The 18,572-nt window shown below is 37.9% G+C and overlaps 1 protein-coding gene across 2 annotated transcripts in view; it reads left to right on the top strand.

Annotated features, from left to right (window-relative positions):
• LOC102695132 (ADAMTS-like protein 1) overlaps positions 1 to 18,572 on the top strand; it is a 209,400-nt gene that overhangs the window by 51,833 nt on the left and 138,995 nt on the right. For both annotated transcript variants that reach the window (XM_015345114.2, XM_015345115.2), the window contains exon 2: positions 12,137 to 12,256. In XM_015345114.2, coding sequence (XP_015200600.2) covers positions 12,137 to 12,256 — 120 coding nt within the window. The remainder of the gene's footprint in view (positions 1 to 12,136; positions 12,257 to 18,572) is intronic.

The following is an 18,572-nucleotide window of genomic DNA, read 5'->3' on the forward strand; positions in this document are numbered from 1 at the left end:
TTCTGAAAAGTAATTAAAAACAAAAACCTGGAAAAATGGGTTAGATAAGTGTACACACCCTTCAGTAATGCCAGTTATAAATTAGCCCTGGTGTAACCAATTGGCTAAATGTGTAACTTTGGGAAGGTGTGTAGACTTTCTATAGGCACTGTGGAGGATACTGGTGGATACTGTAGATACTGATAGAGGATATATATGGATATACAGTACATATAGAGGACTCATATGGATACAGTATATGTGATGAAATAATCTCTCCCTAACCCCTGTTGGGATTAGAGCATGCACAGTGCTACGCCTCAGACAGTAGATAACTCACCCACACCAAAAGAGCGTGTTTTGTCCTGTGCCAGAGTTTTACACTATCTAGATTTCAGTGTGTGGGGGTGTCCCTTCTGTACCTCGCGCAGCACACTGGGCCCTGTTACATGTACGGTACATGTCATTGTGTTAAATGAGATCATGTGGCTGAATGGAAATGAGAATCGTTTTAGCCTGGAAGAACCTTGGGGCAACCCTGAGGTTAGTTTATTGGTGTTTGGAGGAGTAAAATGTCAGAAACATATTTAAGCCAAGACACAACTGTAGTCAGTTACATAAACCAAGAGTATTATGATCATCTTATCACAGAACCTTCTGAGCACTGCAAAGATAAAAAATGAACTATGATCTGCCAAAGGAAATTACAAGGTTAATTTGCAATTTAAAGAAACAACATCTCTGTTGTGTAAAAAGACTTTAACCCGGACAGGAATATGTTGCTCAGTGTATTCAGATGTCAGTTAGATGTGCCTTAAACTAAAAAGTCCAAACTAATTTTAGAACATTTTCCAAAAATGGATGTTTTAGTATGGGACAGTTGTTTCTAAGAATGTCAGCTTCCATCGTTCTTTTTTTAACAGTTCGGTGATTTTATTTAAATGGAAAACAAACTCGAAGCACAATGTTTAATTTATGATGTGCAGAATTACAGAATGGAGTATTCCAAAATGAGTAATAAGGAACGTAAATGGAAAAGGGTCCAGGTAGAATAATTTAATTTTCACTGAGATGTGAAACTCTAACCTTTCAGTTGTTGAAAATAAATAATAATAATAATAATATGCAGAACAGACAGGGTCATGTGAAGATGACAGGCAGAGTTTTAAACAAGAACACTCTGAGATGTTAATTCCGTACAGTATGTGTTGAAGTACTTTGAAACCAGAAAAATTCTAAATGGTCTCAGAGCTGAAGGGGATTATGTAAGTAAGAGCAGTAATTTCCAGGTGGAGAGAGGGCAGTTGTCTATACTATATATCTATAAAAGGAGAAATTAAGAGTGTTGGTCAGATCTCAGCCTTATTGAAGGTATGTGAAAACTGTAGTGAAACATGCTTCAAGGAGAGGAAGATGGCAGAAAACGTATTCTAAAATATCAAAATCTCTTAAAGAATTGATGAAGATAATATTTCCTTACTGTTATATAGTGCTTTTCTAGAGACTCCACTCAAAGCTCTTTACAGGTAATGGGGACTCCCCTCCATCACCACCAATGTGTAGCACCACCTGGATGATGCGACAGCATCCATAGTGCACCAGTACTCTCACAACACATCAGCTATAAGTGAGGAGGAGAACAGAGTGATGAAGCCAATTCATAGATGGGGATTATTAGGAGGGACAATGGAACATTTGGCCAAGATGCAGATGTTACACACATACTCTTTTTGATTTTTAGAGTCAGTACCTTAGTTTTATGTCTCTAGTTTGCTAAGTACTATCTAGGTTCAAGTGTGCTATGTTAGCCATGCAAGGGGAGCATTTTTAAGATTAAGATCATTTTAGTAGCCACATACAATTTCTTGCATTAGGAATTTGTCTTTTCGCATACTTGCTCTCCATGAGACTCACAGACACACAGACAGGGAGAGAAGCTTGGGGTCAGAGCACAGGGTCAGCTATTGTACAGCGCCCCTGGAGCAGTTGGGGTGAAGGACCTTGCTCAGGGGCCCAACGGAGTAGGATGCCTCTCCCGGCCATGGGATTTGAACTTTCCAGCCACAGGCGCAGATCCTTAGCCACACAGCCACCACTCCGCCCCAAATCATTTTTGTACAGTGATGTGAAAAACAAAGCACACTCCTTTACGATTCGTGGTTTTTCATACAGTATTAAGACATACCTGACCTTCCTCTAGTTCTCACCAAGTCCTAACAGTAGATAAGTCATGTGACAGATAGCACAAGTTATGTTAATTCATAATTAGGTCATGGAAACGAGAAGAAGGATTACCTGACCCAAGGGGGATATCTATGTGGAGTCGTTAGGCTGGACGTAAAGGAATTAGAGTTATTGACAAAGGTTTGCACACCAATACCTCACTCACATTCCTACTACTATTATAATATTACTAGTATATCGTTTAGGAATTTCTGACACTATGTGGTACTCTGAAAGTACAAAAATTGGATCTTACCATCACACTTCTATCTGTTGTGTAAAATCCCCTTTTTCCCCATAAGATTTCTTCTCAAGCATTAACAATTTAAAAGACAGAATCAAAGTAAAAGGCCCATCCAGATTATTTCACACATATTACTTCAGATTAGATCTTCATTATGCATCAGATGTACTTCTTAGTGATCAGTCTTCCGTGAATACATATCCTATCTCATATCAAAATGAAGGATCACCTTTTATTAAATACAACCCCATAATGCACGAAATAAGAGTCCAGGTTAAGCCTTCTACTGTTAAGGTGTAGCCATTTTTTAATTTCCAGCAGCAGCTGAAGCTGGCACTGTCCTCCAGGAAAGACCAATTATGATATCAAGTTAATGTTATTACTGTTGATTATGTCCTTTGAAGCCTTGCAATGCCCCAGGTTCATTTCCCTTTTCTTCACATCAGCTCTAGCACTTTGAAATTGAAACCGCTGGAAATGAATCAGTTACCAGGACTGGCATGCCGTTCCCCTCTTAGAAACCATGCGGCACAAGGCATTCTGGGGATTAAGGGTTTTGTGTCTTTGTATCAAAAAGTGAGTGCTTTGTAATTGGTCTCATATTAAATAACTCAGATTAATCCACCTTCCGCCAAATACTTGGCCTCTCCTTCAGCTCCTGGGGAGAGCTTTATTCATGACAAGGTTCAAATGGTGTCTGTCTTTTGCTTTGTGACATGAATAGTAAGCACATCATCAGTTAACATCTTACTGGATCCAAGGTTAACTATCCAGGGCAGTGAAACAGCTCTAGTGCCCCAGTTTGCATCCATATAATTTTTTAGCAGCCTTCCTCTGTAGCACTTTAAATTTGATTTGCATAGAAATGTTATATTTAACATTTCATACAAATGTATTCTTATTTTGCTTTGCTTTGTTGCCTGTTTGTTTGCTTTAGTACACTATTCAGTGACAACCCCATGATTTCCAACGGTAAATATTAATAAGACCTGAGCAAGACTAAGCCCTTGTGAATTACAAGAATGGTATACAGTATAGTGTTTTTTTCATTGTGTCCGTCTTAAAGACAATTTAGTGTAACATTTTGAGGAACACCATTGAAAAGGTCTATATCTTGATTTTACCCACCTCTTCAAGGAAATTTTACTTGGTATGTGAGATATTGGGCTTGTGAATTAGCAAGAAAGAGCAGGGCTGACCCAGGATGGTGGGAGGGAAGGAAATGTAGCCCTTTCCATTTTGCTATCTCCAAATACTACAGCTGGGTTAAGGGCAATTGCCATTTTTTTTACCTTGGCTTTGAAAACCCAGCCTGTTTTCTAAAAAAACACAACCAATCCCAGCGGAGCGCCATGGAACTTTTTGGCTGCTATGGTTCATCAGCTCTTCAGTTTAACCAGTATCCAGTTGCTACATCCATGGAAATGGAGGCAGGCTGTCATCAACATTCAGTAGAAGGATAGATCATTTGATACATTCAGTAGAAGGACAGAGAGCTTATTAAAATACCTTCTGCAGTTTTACTGATGGTAGGAAGTGTTTAGCGATTCTACAACTATTGTTTTGTTATTCACACATTTTAAGATTTATACTGAGGATTAAACATAACTTACTGCTTGTAACTGTAATACATTTACTAAGTTCTTTTCAGATAACAATATGACAATATTTTTTGTAGGCGGTACACTGACATTTAATTGAACAGACTAGTTAGCCATGCTGCCTCACAGCTGTCTGTTCAGTTCTGACTGGGGGTATCATCCAGAGACCTTCAGTAAGGTTGATTTGGTGTCCCTGTTTGTGTGCCATACATGTGTATGAGTTCAAGTGTGCCTCTGTCCTGTGATACACTGGCATTTTGTCCTGGTGTATCCTGCCTTGTACCCATTGTCTCCCAGTTTAGGCCCCTGGCATATTGTATTACAGTGCTTCTCAAACTGTTTGGACCAAGTACCACCCATGATCAAAGCAAAACATCACCTACAGGTCATCTTCTCATAGGAACCACAGAAAATCTCAATGACCAGCATGAGCGCACGAGCGTACAAACACATATAATAAAATTTGCACGGAGTACTTACCATTTCAGTGAGAGGGGTGAGCCTGTTAAGTCGAGCAAAGCCTTGCAATGTCAGGGTCGAGGGCAGTGAGCTTCAAATGCAGATCTGGCTCAGCATCCATTTTGATGTGGTACTTTGTCTTGATTGCAGTGAGAGCAGAGAAGCTTTTCTCACAAAGGTAGGAAGTAGCAAAGGCATCAAAGCTGCAAAGCCTTTAATGAGAGGGCTGGGTATTCACTCTGTCTTTGGATCCAGAAATCCTACAGTGACTGTCGTTTCAACTCATCAAAGTCGCATCAGATGATAACTCGAGCAACTTCTCTTGATCAGCACGGGTTCCTGATCCACTCTGGTGTGGCCTCAACTGGAACTGCTCTTCCAATAACAAGAGGTGCACTGCAATTACATCACAAACAGCAGCATCAAGTGCCACACCATATGTTTGGAGATACTGTAGTTCTCCAAAGTTGGGAAAGCAGAGACATCAGTTGTGTTGATTTTATTAAAATAAAGGTACAGCTTTTTCTTCATAGCAGTGATCTTGTCAGACACGTCAAAAATTGTTAAAGAGAGCTCCTGCAGTCCCACATTCAGCTCATTCAAATGTGAGAATATATCAACCAGGTAGACTAATTGTACCAGCCACATTACAAAGCACACTGAACAGACGTGAATTCATTGGTCGAGACTTGATACAATTCACAACTTTGACAGCAGAGTCTAACAAAGCTTTTAAATCCTCAGGCATTTTCTTGACTGCCAAGGCCTCACAGTGGATACTGCAGTGCGTCCACTTCATATCTGGAGCAACCTCTCTAATTCGTGTAGCTACACCGCTGTGTCGGCTTGTCTGTACTGTCTGTAGATCAGCACTGTCTGTAAAAAATCCCGACACTTTTTTTCCAGTCTATGCCATTCTCTTCGATTAAATTAATTCAGAAGCTAAAATACATGCTCTCCTGTAGTGCTTGTTGGTAGCAGTTTACAGAACAGAAAGTCCTCATGGGACATGCCCTCAAACTCATATCCAATGTAAAGAGCAAATTGGCCAAATCAACATCTACAGACTCATCTAATTGCAATGAAAAGCATTTTAACATGCTCTTTTGACATCATCTCCCATATCAATAATTCTACGCGTGACTGTGCCATTCAAAAGGGGCAGCAGGTTGAGCTGTTTAGCAGCTTTTTCTCCACACATACTGTAATACGTGTCAACTCTTATGCCAACGATAAACAAAGTTCTTCACCAGTAGTGTGGGGTTTACCCGCTTTAGCAATCCACAAGCTTGCATTTTTCCCCGTTTCCGCTTAAAAGACAGCCAGGAGTCTGTCTCAGAAGTTAAAAGAAGTTTTTATTGAATGCACATGATGCTCAGTGTATTTTTCTCCAATTTACCTAGAACAATCTTTAAATATTTTTCTGTTATCTATCATGCTTTCCTGTGCTTACAAGATTGCCAGTGTTCCAAAATCAGGCACATTCTCCAACCTCCCTATTTGCTACTGTACTTCTTTAAATACAGTTGGTCACTAAGGTTCATAGCTTTACAATGGTATATACTGTACATAATAACCCTTGTGTCCTCTCAAGTATTAGCACGCTCTGTATCAACATAGTACGTAGGCTGCGTATTTGACAGATAAACGAATTTTATTAAAATAGAAAATATGGAAAACAATCCCAATTTTTCAGTGCACACAACAAATTTCCTGGGTCATCTGATGTACCACCTGGAGGCAGTACGCGCACCACAGTTTGAGAATCGTGGTTGTATTAGAAGTGGTTATTGAAAATAGAGTGATGATTGACATTTGTTCCCAATAAGATTGGAGCTATTGAAGGTTGAAGATCAGAGGCTAGTAGTGCATTTGACTAGTGCTGGATATGATATAAGCCCTGCCATAGTGATGCATGCTTTGCACCATGTTGGAGATGCTGTGTTATGGGTCTCTTCCCCATTCTTCCTGTAGAACATGGACAAGCAAATCTCTGAGCTTTGGATGCCACATGACATCCTGGGTCATCCCACATCCCACGTCTCACAGGATCTTAAGCCTAGTGAATGGAGCATCTATGGCATAATTGTTATATTTTTTTTTCACAAAAAATCTGTTGTTACACAAGAAGGATGTGCGTTGCCATGCTGGATTGTTGCCACTTTGTTGTGCTTTGAAGTTGGGGTTGTAGTTTGAGATAACCAGACTCATGCAGTTCATCAAAAATCATTTACAAGACATGTAGTATTTATACTGTACTTGATGATTTTAATCTGGGGAAAAGCCACCTCACAAATGTGCTATTGTGGAACCAAAGCAGGACAAAAAGCAGGTGCACAGGATGACAAAAGAAGGTACATCTGACCCCAAAATCCATCTCTTCACCCAGCTTTCAGCTCAGAGTCACTTTGCATGATGATTATCTCCATGTCAAGTCCACTGCTTTGCTCAAATACCTCCTGAAATTTTTAAAGTTCTCTAATATCGACCTGAGGAAATCTCAACCTAGGTTGGAGACAAACTTGATGTTTTTGGATTTGTCTGATGATTTTGGATGCCTGAAAACATCTATTGAATTTCTTCTCCAATTTGTTCAGGCAGTCACAGATAGTTTCTGGATAAAACGTTAAAAACTCTGTGTCCTTTCTTTTTGATATATTAAGATTTTCTGCAGATTTTCAAAGTGTTCCTCTGTTCCTAAACTCTGAAGACCATAGATGCAGTTTCAGCTTGAACACCATCACTGCACTCATCGTGTGTGATAAGTCTCTGTCCCCCCTGCAATTCTTAAATTAGGTTGTTTGTTTTTTGCTGTTATGTCCAGAAGAAACCCCAAGTCTAATAACCACATTTGACAGCTTGCTTCCAAATCATTTCTCACAGAGTAATTATTTAAACAAGTGATTTGTGTAGAGGTCTTGCATAAATTCAATTGACAGTCGTGACAAGTACCATCACATGAGAAAAATCAATTCTGTTATTGGCAAATGCTTGGTGGTGAGTAACACCATTGTATTTGATGAAGTATGGGAATGCAGGATCAGTTCTGCAAAGCCTGCATAGACACCTAGCATTGACAGCACATCGTCGGTGGGGTTTGAAACCACTTTCTTGATCTGAATGTTTTTCTCAGTCAAATACTTTTGAATTTGAATTTGTTGTAGTTACCTCCACCTTCTTTGCTTATTGAGTGACAAAAAGGATCATTAAATTCTCTACTCATAAAAGAGACTTACAAAGTACTTTAAGGATACAGTTTTAGGAATATCATTAAAACCATAAATTGCAGATATTAATGGTAAGTCAACACTGAATGATTCATATGCAAATGTAGAAGTGATTTTCATGGCAGACTTTGATTTTTCCCACCTAGACCGAGAAAAACAAAATTCGAATTTCATAAAACCGACCGAAGACCAAAATGGTCTGCAAGGTTAATGACTGCACTGCTCAGTTTGTAAGCGCACCTACAAGAGGAAATACTAATGTTCATCTTGTCTTTCCAAACAATCAAGACATAGTGTGACAAACAGAATTGAGAGAATCATTAAGGAAGTGTCATTGTAATATGTTATGCTTTCAAATATACTTTGAAACTTTACGTTTTTTTGTCCAGATCAAGGGTTTAGAATTTCAGAAAAGCAGATCTGAAAGACTGAGATAGAGGTCAAGATAAGTACAATGAGATAGAACAGTTATGGAATTTGTGGAGAATGGATGGCAACAGTTTAAAGAGATTTTGATTGATGCACATAACATATTCATCCCAAATGTGAGTAAATCAAAAGTTAAAAAACAATCGAAATAATATAAGATATTAAGGAAAAAAGGAAATGAAAGCAAACTATAACATTCTTAAAGAAACAACAGGATCTAGTTTCATTTGCAAGCAATATTAGAAAGGGCAAGAGAAAGTGGAAAAGAACATGGCACTGGAGGCTAAAAGTACAACAACAGCAAAGGAACAGTAAAGGATGAAGCTCTACATCTACATTAATCAAAGTTCTACATGATGAGAGGCAAATGGCTGATGTACTAGTGAGTATTTTATTTAGGTGTTCATGGAGAGAGAAATTAACACAAAATAACTTGCAGAAGAACAAAAAATCTGTATTAAACTGTGTGCATAGAACATTTTCAAGGATAGTTATTAAACTAATCAAACTCCTCAACAAATGCAAATAAAAAATAGGTTAAATTGAAGACAGAAAAAACACCTGGCAGATGGTGTATAATGTAGTCTTCATGACCCTGGGTGTTTTGGCAGTCTAATATGAGTCACTCTGAAGTCATCCCTGTTTTAGTCACCATGGAATTGTCCTTTAGGGTGTCCTTGCCATGGCTATAGCAAATTGCTGAGTGTTGCAATTCACTCCGTCAGGAATTATCTACCCAAAACGTGCAACCTACATCAGATGAGGAATTGAACTTCTTACTTTACAGCCACAGTACTGGACAGTGTTAAGAAATAGAAGTGAATTAAGCGCTGAAAATAAATTATCCATCCATGCATCTGTTTAATGTCTCTCTCACTTTTTTTCCATTACTACTTAAACTTTCAGTCCCAGTAGGAAGCTTCTTTCAATTTCACAGTATTTGCAGCTTAACAACCAGCAGTGAACACTGAGCGTGATTAGATAAAGACCATGTCCACATAGCCAGCTCTATTGCTGGGGCTCAGGGCTACGGAATGTTTAAAGTAAACCAGCATTTGGAAGCTGTTGAATTGAAACCATTTGCCAAGAATCTGTAAAATTACAGCCTTTAACCTCAACAACAGATTGAACTGGATGTCTGTTGTCGAAACAAGGACCTAAAGGACCTGTACAATCAGCTCTTATACAGTAGGTCTGACAGCAGGTGAAAGGCAACTGTATATACAGTACCACAGCCTGAACAATGAATTGGAGTGATCGTTTATTAATTAATTGTATTTTGGCAGATTATGAATTATTCAGTGTTCAGATAGAATCCAGCAGTTAAAAAGAAAAGCTAACCTTGAAAGGTTTTTGAAGCTTTTCTTGAGCAAATTCCTATTACAACCATAAACTTAAGCTATCATGATGATGCATATTTGAGCGTAGGTGATCATACCTAAAACCAGAATTTAATTGATTTTCTCAGCACACAACAATATTTTGCATTTTATTACTGAAAGAGGCCTGTAATTAGTTTTATGTGAGACCCACATAAGCTGTGTCAGGATCCATTGTAATGTACTGTATTATTATCTATGCAAATGGAAAATGTTTAATCTTGTGTACATGGTATTTGTTTGTGGGAATTTATTAATTGGATGCTTTGATACCTTTAATTTTTCCTTTAAGAAAGTAGGCTGACATAAAAGTTTTATATAGACATTCATTTAGTTGCTGTTACATTATATTAATCACATTTCCGTTTTTTTTATTCAAGGATTAACTTTAGCTGGCATTAATCCTCGCACGGTTCTATTAAAACAGGTTTGCTCCTTGCATCCTGGGCTTTTTCACTCATTACTTTATTACGTGCTCTGTGCTCATATTCTCAGTGGGTTTGCAGTCTGCGTTTCCCCTTCTCACTCCCCCAGGGCTGTAGTTTCAAGTTCAGAGGGATTATCCTGTGCATGATGGATTTCCAGTGTGAAAGCCAGTGAAAGTCCCTCTTGTAATCATGATTCCGCTGAAGGGAATGAGTTTCCATCACACAGTCATGTCGGTCGCCACCCTCTTTCTCCGGTCAGGCGAAAGGTATCGAGTGGCTTCCTCTTCTGCTCTGTATGAGCTTCAGCTGTGGAGTGGGAGCTGTAATGCAAAGCACATCCGAAAGGAAACAGTTTTAAAGCCCTAAAGCCATTTTTTTACTTTGTTTTTAAATGCTGCTTAAGGGGAGTAATAGCAGATAAAATCTACAGAATCCAAAGTTTTGTTTTCTTTTGTTTCCTTAGAAATGTAGTTGTAGAATGAATAATTTTATGACTAATTTTCTTTTATTTTAATAATAATACAGATAAATTTGAGAAGATGTCAGGAATAACACGCTTTTTGTTGTGTGTTAAGTCTGCAAACGTTTCGCTCCTCTTTCTTACTGAACCCTGCACCATGTTTTGACTGAGATTCCAAACATGGGTTCCCAGAGCATGATTCTGTTGTTTCAGATGCTATGTTGTGGAAAAGCAAATGCTAATTGATTGCAGTTGATGGTGTTGAGTTTGGGGAATTACCACAGATCTGATTTGTCACTTTTAACTCTGGCGTATGGGCCTTTTCCCACAGTCTGGCAACATGTATTTTGTGTTGGTTGCCTAGCAACAGAGGCCAGTCTTCCTATTTTTCCAGTTCACTTTGGCTCACACTATCTGCGGCAAACACTTAACCTTGTTCGTTATACATTTTTTTAATGCCTAAAAAGTTCATGTCCATGGATTCTGTACTGTACATCCTTGAAAATGGCTCTTATTGTTAATGGGGTTGATCCAAAATCCCTGTTGTGATTACTGAAATTTAAAACCTAGGAATAAGACGTTGACAAGCTCAAAATGTTCAAGCACTGGCAAAGAACCACGTGCTAACCTATGAGAAAAAAAAGTACAGATAATCTTCTAAGGGCACTTGAAAGATACTTAGTAATGAAACTTTTGACCATTTTGAAGGTTGATGTTTTCACTCATGAAAAGATTTCAAAAGCCTAGGTTCTATTTAATTTAACATGATTCATTTCTGCAGATTAAATATGATCTGCATCATATCTATCAGCTTAGAAATGACATTTCATTGATTAACATGCAGACTGATACAGTACTTGCAAAGCATATTTTCATGTGGTAAAGATTATGAGCCTTGTATTCAAAACATGTACTGTACAGTAGGTGCTTAATTCCCTGTATGACACGATAGGGATTTAAGTATCTAAGTGGTTTACATATAGGTATTTATTTTATTTCTGAAGAATATTTATTACATTTATCATTAAATGTGTTTCTCTTATACTGTATGTACATAACTCACAGTTAGCACCTATCACACAATTGTTTTGGATTATGATGGTTTTTAGGAATTAAAAAAAACATGGTAGCTTTCAGGGGGTAGAACAGGGTTATCCTTCAGTACTTTTTATTTCCTTTTATTAACATTTCTGTTTCTTGCCGCAAAGAATGGCATTTTTTCAATGAGAGTAAAATTTCCTGCTAGATATTTGTTTCAGCCTTATTAATGTGAAGGTTTTTTCATTTACTGCTGAAAAAAAATCATTTCTGCTTATACTGTACATGTATTATTATAGGGTGGTTTAAAAGGTGAATATCTGTTTTAAGAAGTAAAAGATTCGGTTGAGGTGTGTTTGATATTCTTAATCTAACACATAGCACGGGCTATTTAGCGAATAAGAATAAAATAAGTCAGAACTGCTTTGTTACTTGTAACCTCACACTGTATTCTTGATTTGGAAAGTAGTTCCCATAGAAATACCCAGTTTAAGAACAGTGACAAAACAAGATCTCAGACTGCTGGAAACCTACAGAAGTGCCTTTCACTACCCTGTGTTTGTTTGGCTGGCTGAGCTATCGTGCCAGGAGCTGTGTGTTGTCCTTGCTTACCCAGAGGGAGTGTGATACTTGTTCAGAAATGTGTACTGTTATTGTGTCTTTGAACAGGTGTGGGCTGTTGGGGGCGAGGGGGCCGTGTTCCTGCGAGAATTTACACTGATCCGCAGAGATAATCTTCAAGAGGAGTCGCTTTCTGAAAGCCTGGCTAACCACAAATCTGATGATCCTGTAAGTCTAGAATCTGCCTCATGCATTTTTAGAAATGTCAGGCCTCTACTGTGCTCCTCCCTGGGCCACAACACAATGTTGGTCCCCACTGTTTTTCATGTCTTGATGTTGTGTATTATTATAACTTTCTCACTTTGTTCTTTTGTGAGATCTAACAATGCCCAGCAAGTCAGTGTATTTTTATATTCTGTGTGTTCTATATAGGGGCAGCACAGCACGATGTTTAGCATTACTGCCATGTAGTGCTGAGGCCCTGGGTTCAATTCTGGACCTGGGTTGCTATATGTGTGGAGTTTGTTCTCCCAGTGTCCAGGTGCTCTAGTTTCCTCTAACAGTCCAAAAACAAACTGGTGGGTTAATTGGCTTATGGAAACATTGGCCCTAGGTGTAAACGTCTGCATGTCTGTGTGTCTGGCCTGTGATGGACTGAAATCCCATTCAGGGTGTATCCTGCTTTGTGCCCATTGCCTGCTGGGATAGGCACCAGCTCCCCCTCGAAATAGTCAGAAAATGAATGAATGGATTGAGGTACAGGTATGATATTATTGATAATGGATTGAACTGAAAGGGCAAATCTGGAAGAATGGATTTTCTGTATACAAAACTGAATTACAACACATAAAATACAGAAGAGGAAATGTAATTATTTAGAAAAGCCAAAAAAATATTTTTTATCATGTATATAATTTCAGATATTTCTATACTCAAATGTAAAAGGATAATAAAAGTAAGAAAAAAGATTATTGTTTGAAGTCACTGATTATGGCTGAAATTATTCCTACTTTAGAAAGGATTCTGTGTGCCTTCAGTCCTATGGAAAATATTTGTTGACTACCACTTGAAGTGCTCACGACATTTTTGAGGTTGCTTAAGGTTCCATCTCATTAACTAACAAAAATGAGAAATGTGTTGTAAGTATTGTGCACCTAAAAAATTTCAGGTCTTTGTAAGAGTATCACTACTACTTTTTCACATACTGTATGTATGTTGCTTTTTGGTCAGGTTTATATGTTGGTGTGGGCTCAGTTTCACTTTTATTCTGATGATACTCATTTAATTAACAACTACGTTAATTCAATGCTACTGCTGTTTAATTTTCGTCACTTCACAGCCAACTCATATTAAGATAAGGGTTAAAAATAACTATTAAGATGAGCTGTGAAAAGACAGGATATGCTTATTGGCTCCCAACAACAGCCGTGCAAAGTTGGTGATTTCAGTGTTGTGGCTGGTGTGGACTTTGATCGAAGTCCCAAAGCTTAGTGTTGTTTTTGGGACCCTGTGCTGTCAGATAACGTTCTTGTTCCGCCTGTTTGAAAAATTACATAATCTTTCCACAAGATAGGACTTCTGTAGTACCTTCCTTACTGGGGCATATACAGTATGAAGGTACTGAGTAAGTTTTGCTATATCTAGAATTCTGTGGCTTGCTTGTGCTAACTTAACCTACTGGGCCTCAGCATATATCTTCATGTAAATTGCTGTGGCTCTCTGTGAAATTTAGTGGGTTTTAAGGTTCCTACGTTTGCTTACATTTGAGGCACTGGACAGTCTGTCTTCAGGTTAGCTTAAGGAGTTATTGCATGAGTACAGTGCAACCTTTAATGTGAGATCTTCTCATTCCAAGACTGGGCTCTAAACAGTGAGAGACAGAGCCCGCTCGTGTGCAGCTTCATGACTGTGGAATTCATTGCCCACATCCATTACTGACTCTGTGACTGTGTCCAATTTTGAAAACTTACTTAAAGATTGTTTTCCTATCTTGCTTTTAGTCTATAATTTGGTTTTACTCTTGGCTGCAGTTAATCAATTTACTGTGTGAGGTTTTTTTTTTTACTTCTATGGTCTAGTAGTATGTACTACTGTGCTGTGCTTTCATTTTTTTAAAAAAAAGAACTAATAAATAAAACATGTACAACTATGGCCACTTATTCTTCATCTTTCTCAGCTTCTTCCCTTTTCTTCTTCTTCTTCCCCTTAGCTGTTTTCGAAATGCATTCCATCCTTATGAATGATCTGCCTTAACTCAGAAGGATCAACAAGTTTTGTCCTGGCAGCAGCAATGGTTGGTTTTTCACATGTATGTTCTTTCATAGGTGTTTTTTTAATTCAAAGCGATTTATGCTTGTGTCCGCTGAATTTGACTTAACCTTAGGAAAGGTTGCTATACAGTACGTGAACAAATTTATCACAAAAAGCAAAACAGATTCCTGATAATTTTATTAAAATATATCAAAATGCAACAGTCAGTTCACAGGCATATCCCATTGCCTCTTTTGGCACACAGTTATTCTTCCTTTTAAAAGTGGTTTGCCTCAAATTGAGGTGTAGAGTGGATAATCAAGGGCTAAATTAACTCCACTGGCTGTATGTTTTTATGGTTTGTAGTGTATGTTTGCTCCTGCATACAAAAATGTTCTTGAAGCAACGGTACATTTTTTTTACATTCAAGCAATGATTGCCACATACAGTATTATGACTGATTATATTGATTAGATGCGCTGAGTAAATTATCTGACAAAAGAAAAATCATATATTACTGTATATGATTGACATATACTATAACTTATGATTCAAAAAACATTTACAACATGTAAAAATGTATATCTTTTTGAACAATAGTGAATAAGGATAATACAGTAAATACCTTTACAGCTTCACCTGTAGTCTTTATAAAGGAGTTATAGTATATAAGATCACTTTCAATTACATCATGACCCTCTTGCCTATTTCTGACTATTCCCATGATTTTTTATAATTATATATTTCAGTTTCTGCATGCTTCAATAATTCATACAGAACACAAGTTTTTTTATAGCTATAAAAATGACCTACTGTGATTATCTTTTCCCCCTTTTAAATAAATTGCCTTGGTCTTTCTGACTGCACTTCCCTATTAAGAGAGAAAAAGAGAGTAATTTATTACAATAATTTTTCATGTTAGTTTCATCTTCTTTTTCCAAGTAATTAATTTACAATTGTATTACAGTCAGTTATATTGTATGGCGTTTTTCATCCCAAAAGATCTCAAAGTGCTTCAACTAGGAGGGGACACAAATGAATTAAAGAATACATTTAAAGAGACCGGGTTGAGCCCCAAGTGAATTTAGAAGGAATGCCAGGGTTAGCAACCCTACTTTGACAAACAATGCCAGCGATCTTTAATGACAAAGTTAGATCACAGATTTAAGTCTCCTCCAAATGAGACCCATTAGACCTAAGAGACACATTTCTGATTAACTTTAATTTAGAGCCAAGTAACCATTCCATTTTTGCCAGGCTGGTAGAGATACTGTATATCTTGAAATACTGATAACAATAGTGACAGAAATGGCTTCTACCAATTATTTATTTAGAGGGGTGAATACTTATGTAATAAACTATGAGACACTAGGATGGATACTTTACTGTACATTTCCATATACTGTATATGATAGAAAAACATAACATCTACTGAGATGTTAGTGGAAACCACACAGAGTGACAGTTAAAGCAATAACAAATTAAGCAGTGCATAGCTGAGTCTTACCATCTACATTGTTCACAGAAAGACAAAAATGCCTTGAGTTTCCTCTAAATTGTGTGCCTGACCGATACAGTATGTATGTGTGTTGTGGTATTAGACTGTGGCACAGCTGATGGAAATATTTCAAAATAACTTAATTCTCTGTCAGTATAAACTAGCTGGAGCTGTTCCTGCCACACTGGGTGAAATACCCTCCATACATCGGCGAAATTCCTGAATTTGAAAAATCTTTCCTGCCTTCACAAAAGCAAAAACTGTGGGATACCCTGACCCCTGAGCCCTCATAGTTTAAATGATCGTTATTGTAATTTGAGCTACAAGTAAGCGTCAGGCTTTTTCTTTTACACAAAAATCCCTTTCCTCATTAACAAAATCTTTACCCTAAACACACACACACCCCAACCCCTTGGGATGTAGCATCCCATTTCCATCAGGTTTCCTGTTTCTGCTACGTTTTCCAGCTGGGGGACGTGGGGGCACAACTGGGTCGAGAAACACGTCCCAGTTTCATCCAGTATAAAGCTGAGGCTTAGCTTAGGTTACAGCTCTATCAGAGCAGCTGTTTGTTTACTCAGGATAACCGTACCATCTGGCTGGCTTTTTCCTGGCTTGGCTTATTCTTGCAGGGTCTTTTCGGGTCTTATAAAAAAAAAAATCACTTTAAATCAAATGTGCTGAAGCAAACCATTTTAATTAGTAAAGGGAACCGAATAAAAAAAATGAAATCTTGATTTATTTTTATTGAGAATTTAATTTGAAATGTTAACAATTTGCTATATTGTACCTCAACACAACAGAAAGCATTCTGAGGCATTGATTAGCCTCTTTGTTTTGAACCTGGTAAAGTGGTTGTGTCGGAGCATAGCAACAACTCGAGGTTAATTACACATTGAAACAGAAGGAAAGGCACAAAGTCTTCTGTTGAGCTTTCTCCAAGTGTGAGAAGAAGTTGTGTTCAAGCAAAGGTTATTAGTACATTTTGATTTATGGTGCACAGATAAGCCTCCATATCTTGAAACATCGTTTCAGACCAGGTTATGAGAAAGTAACATGAGTAGCACTTACAGTTCCATTAAGCGATTGAACTGCCCAATACATAATGTTTTGTAATAAGCAAAAGCCCTTCTTCTTTCTTTTCCCTTCTCCTGTCATCAGCCAGGTAAAGTTTGTGCAGATACTATAAATTATACAGTTTTGCATTATGATTTACGTATACAATGCTGACCTCTGATAAGTCACTCTGGGACTGCACCCATAATGCTATCCTGCCATAACATCATGAAGGAAGTTCCAGTAACCTTAAATCATCACCAGGTGCGGCACTGGCAGATTTATATACTGTGCTACAAAGCTGACAAGTGTGACTGTTTCTTATTGTCAGAGGATATTTTGTGATTGTGTTTGTTAAATTAATTTTGTTTCTAAGATTTGCTGGAACAGTGTTCTGAAAAGAGTCATTGTATAATAGGAATTACGCACTTCAGGGTGTGTGTTGTGGCGGGATATAACATCACTTCTGGATGGACTCGGCCTGCAGCCTCATTCCCAACCAGCCCAGGAATGATGGAGTCTCAGCACAACACACCCTGCCCCTTTAATAATCACCGATAACCTCATTTTAACAGTTTAAACCAGACCAAACCCTGCACTTGGCTCCCAGACTCCTGGTGTTTTTTGTGTAATCAAGAAGCAGAATCCCAAGAGCAATGAACCATTCCACTTATGTCAGCCAAAATGATCATCGTGCTTTGAAGGTTGCTGAACATGCAGAAATTTGAAATCAACAGTTGAGAAATTTTAATGATACCTTTAACTATGGTACTTAATAACCGTAAGTTGTAGGACCTTAATAGTGAGGTATTCCTTGGTTCAATTTGTAGGGAAGATAATGTGGAAACACAGGAGGATTTGGAGAGGTGGAGAAGCACTCTTTTGCTTCGATGGCTTCCTTGGCTTCCTATAAAGAGATTACAGTTACATAAATTTAGCTTCTTGTAGGGGCTTGATTCAATATCAGTTTTGGTCAGAGGCCAACACAAATAATGCTTAATTAGTCCGGAGTTAGTTGTTGTACAGCGTTTTCTTTTTCAGTTCATAAATTTATTTCCGGATTGTTCAGAAAAGGCCTAATGAGCCCAAGAAGCATATTGCTGAGAGCCCTTCTCCCTTTTAAAGTGTGACAGAGATTAATTATTCCACATGAATGAAAATGTTTGTCCTGGCGGCTTCTATAGGGTTTTGAGAGTGGCAGTATTTTGCTGAAAATGTGGAGATGCTTTTGGCTTTTTCAGCACAGAAAAAAACATAATTCCCACAAAAAGTATACATAGCAAAACAAAAAAGATTGATTTGTCTTCTGTAATTGAATGTTCTGTAGTTAACCTCCTTTTCCCCTTGAGATTCCCAGTTCCTGTATGGTCCCAGTATGTTTTTTGTACTATGATTTTAGTGTAACAGTGAGTGTCTCCTCTAATTCACACATTTGCAGAAGTCAGAACAGAAGCTAACTGCCATCTTGGAAAGTTTTTTTGGAGATACTTAGCCCAGAACTGTGTTGAATCAATGTTGCTAAGTAGATTTTCCTGAGTTTGCAATAGTTTTAACTGTTTGAAGAAACCACAACATAAGTTATGGAAGTCTCTCTCAGTTCATATATCAGGAAACACTCATGGGGCCTCCCCAGCTGCACAGCATTTGTGGAAAAATAAAGGACATTTTAGGCATGATGGCTGTGAGAAGATTTTCTGTGTCATTTTCTGTAGTATGTTTGAACATAAGCATATAAGAAAG

This window comes from Lepisosteus oculatus, chromosome 1 (assembly GCF_040954835.1).
Source record: "Lepisosteus oculatus isolate fLepOcu1 chromosome 1, fLepOcu1.hap2, whole genome shotgun sequence".
NCBI classification, from domain to species: domain Eukaryota; kingdom Metazoa; phylum Chordata; class Actinopteri; order Semionotiformes; family Lepisosteidae; genus Lepisosteus; species Lepisosteus oculatus.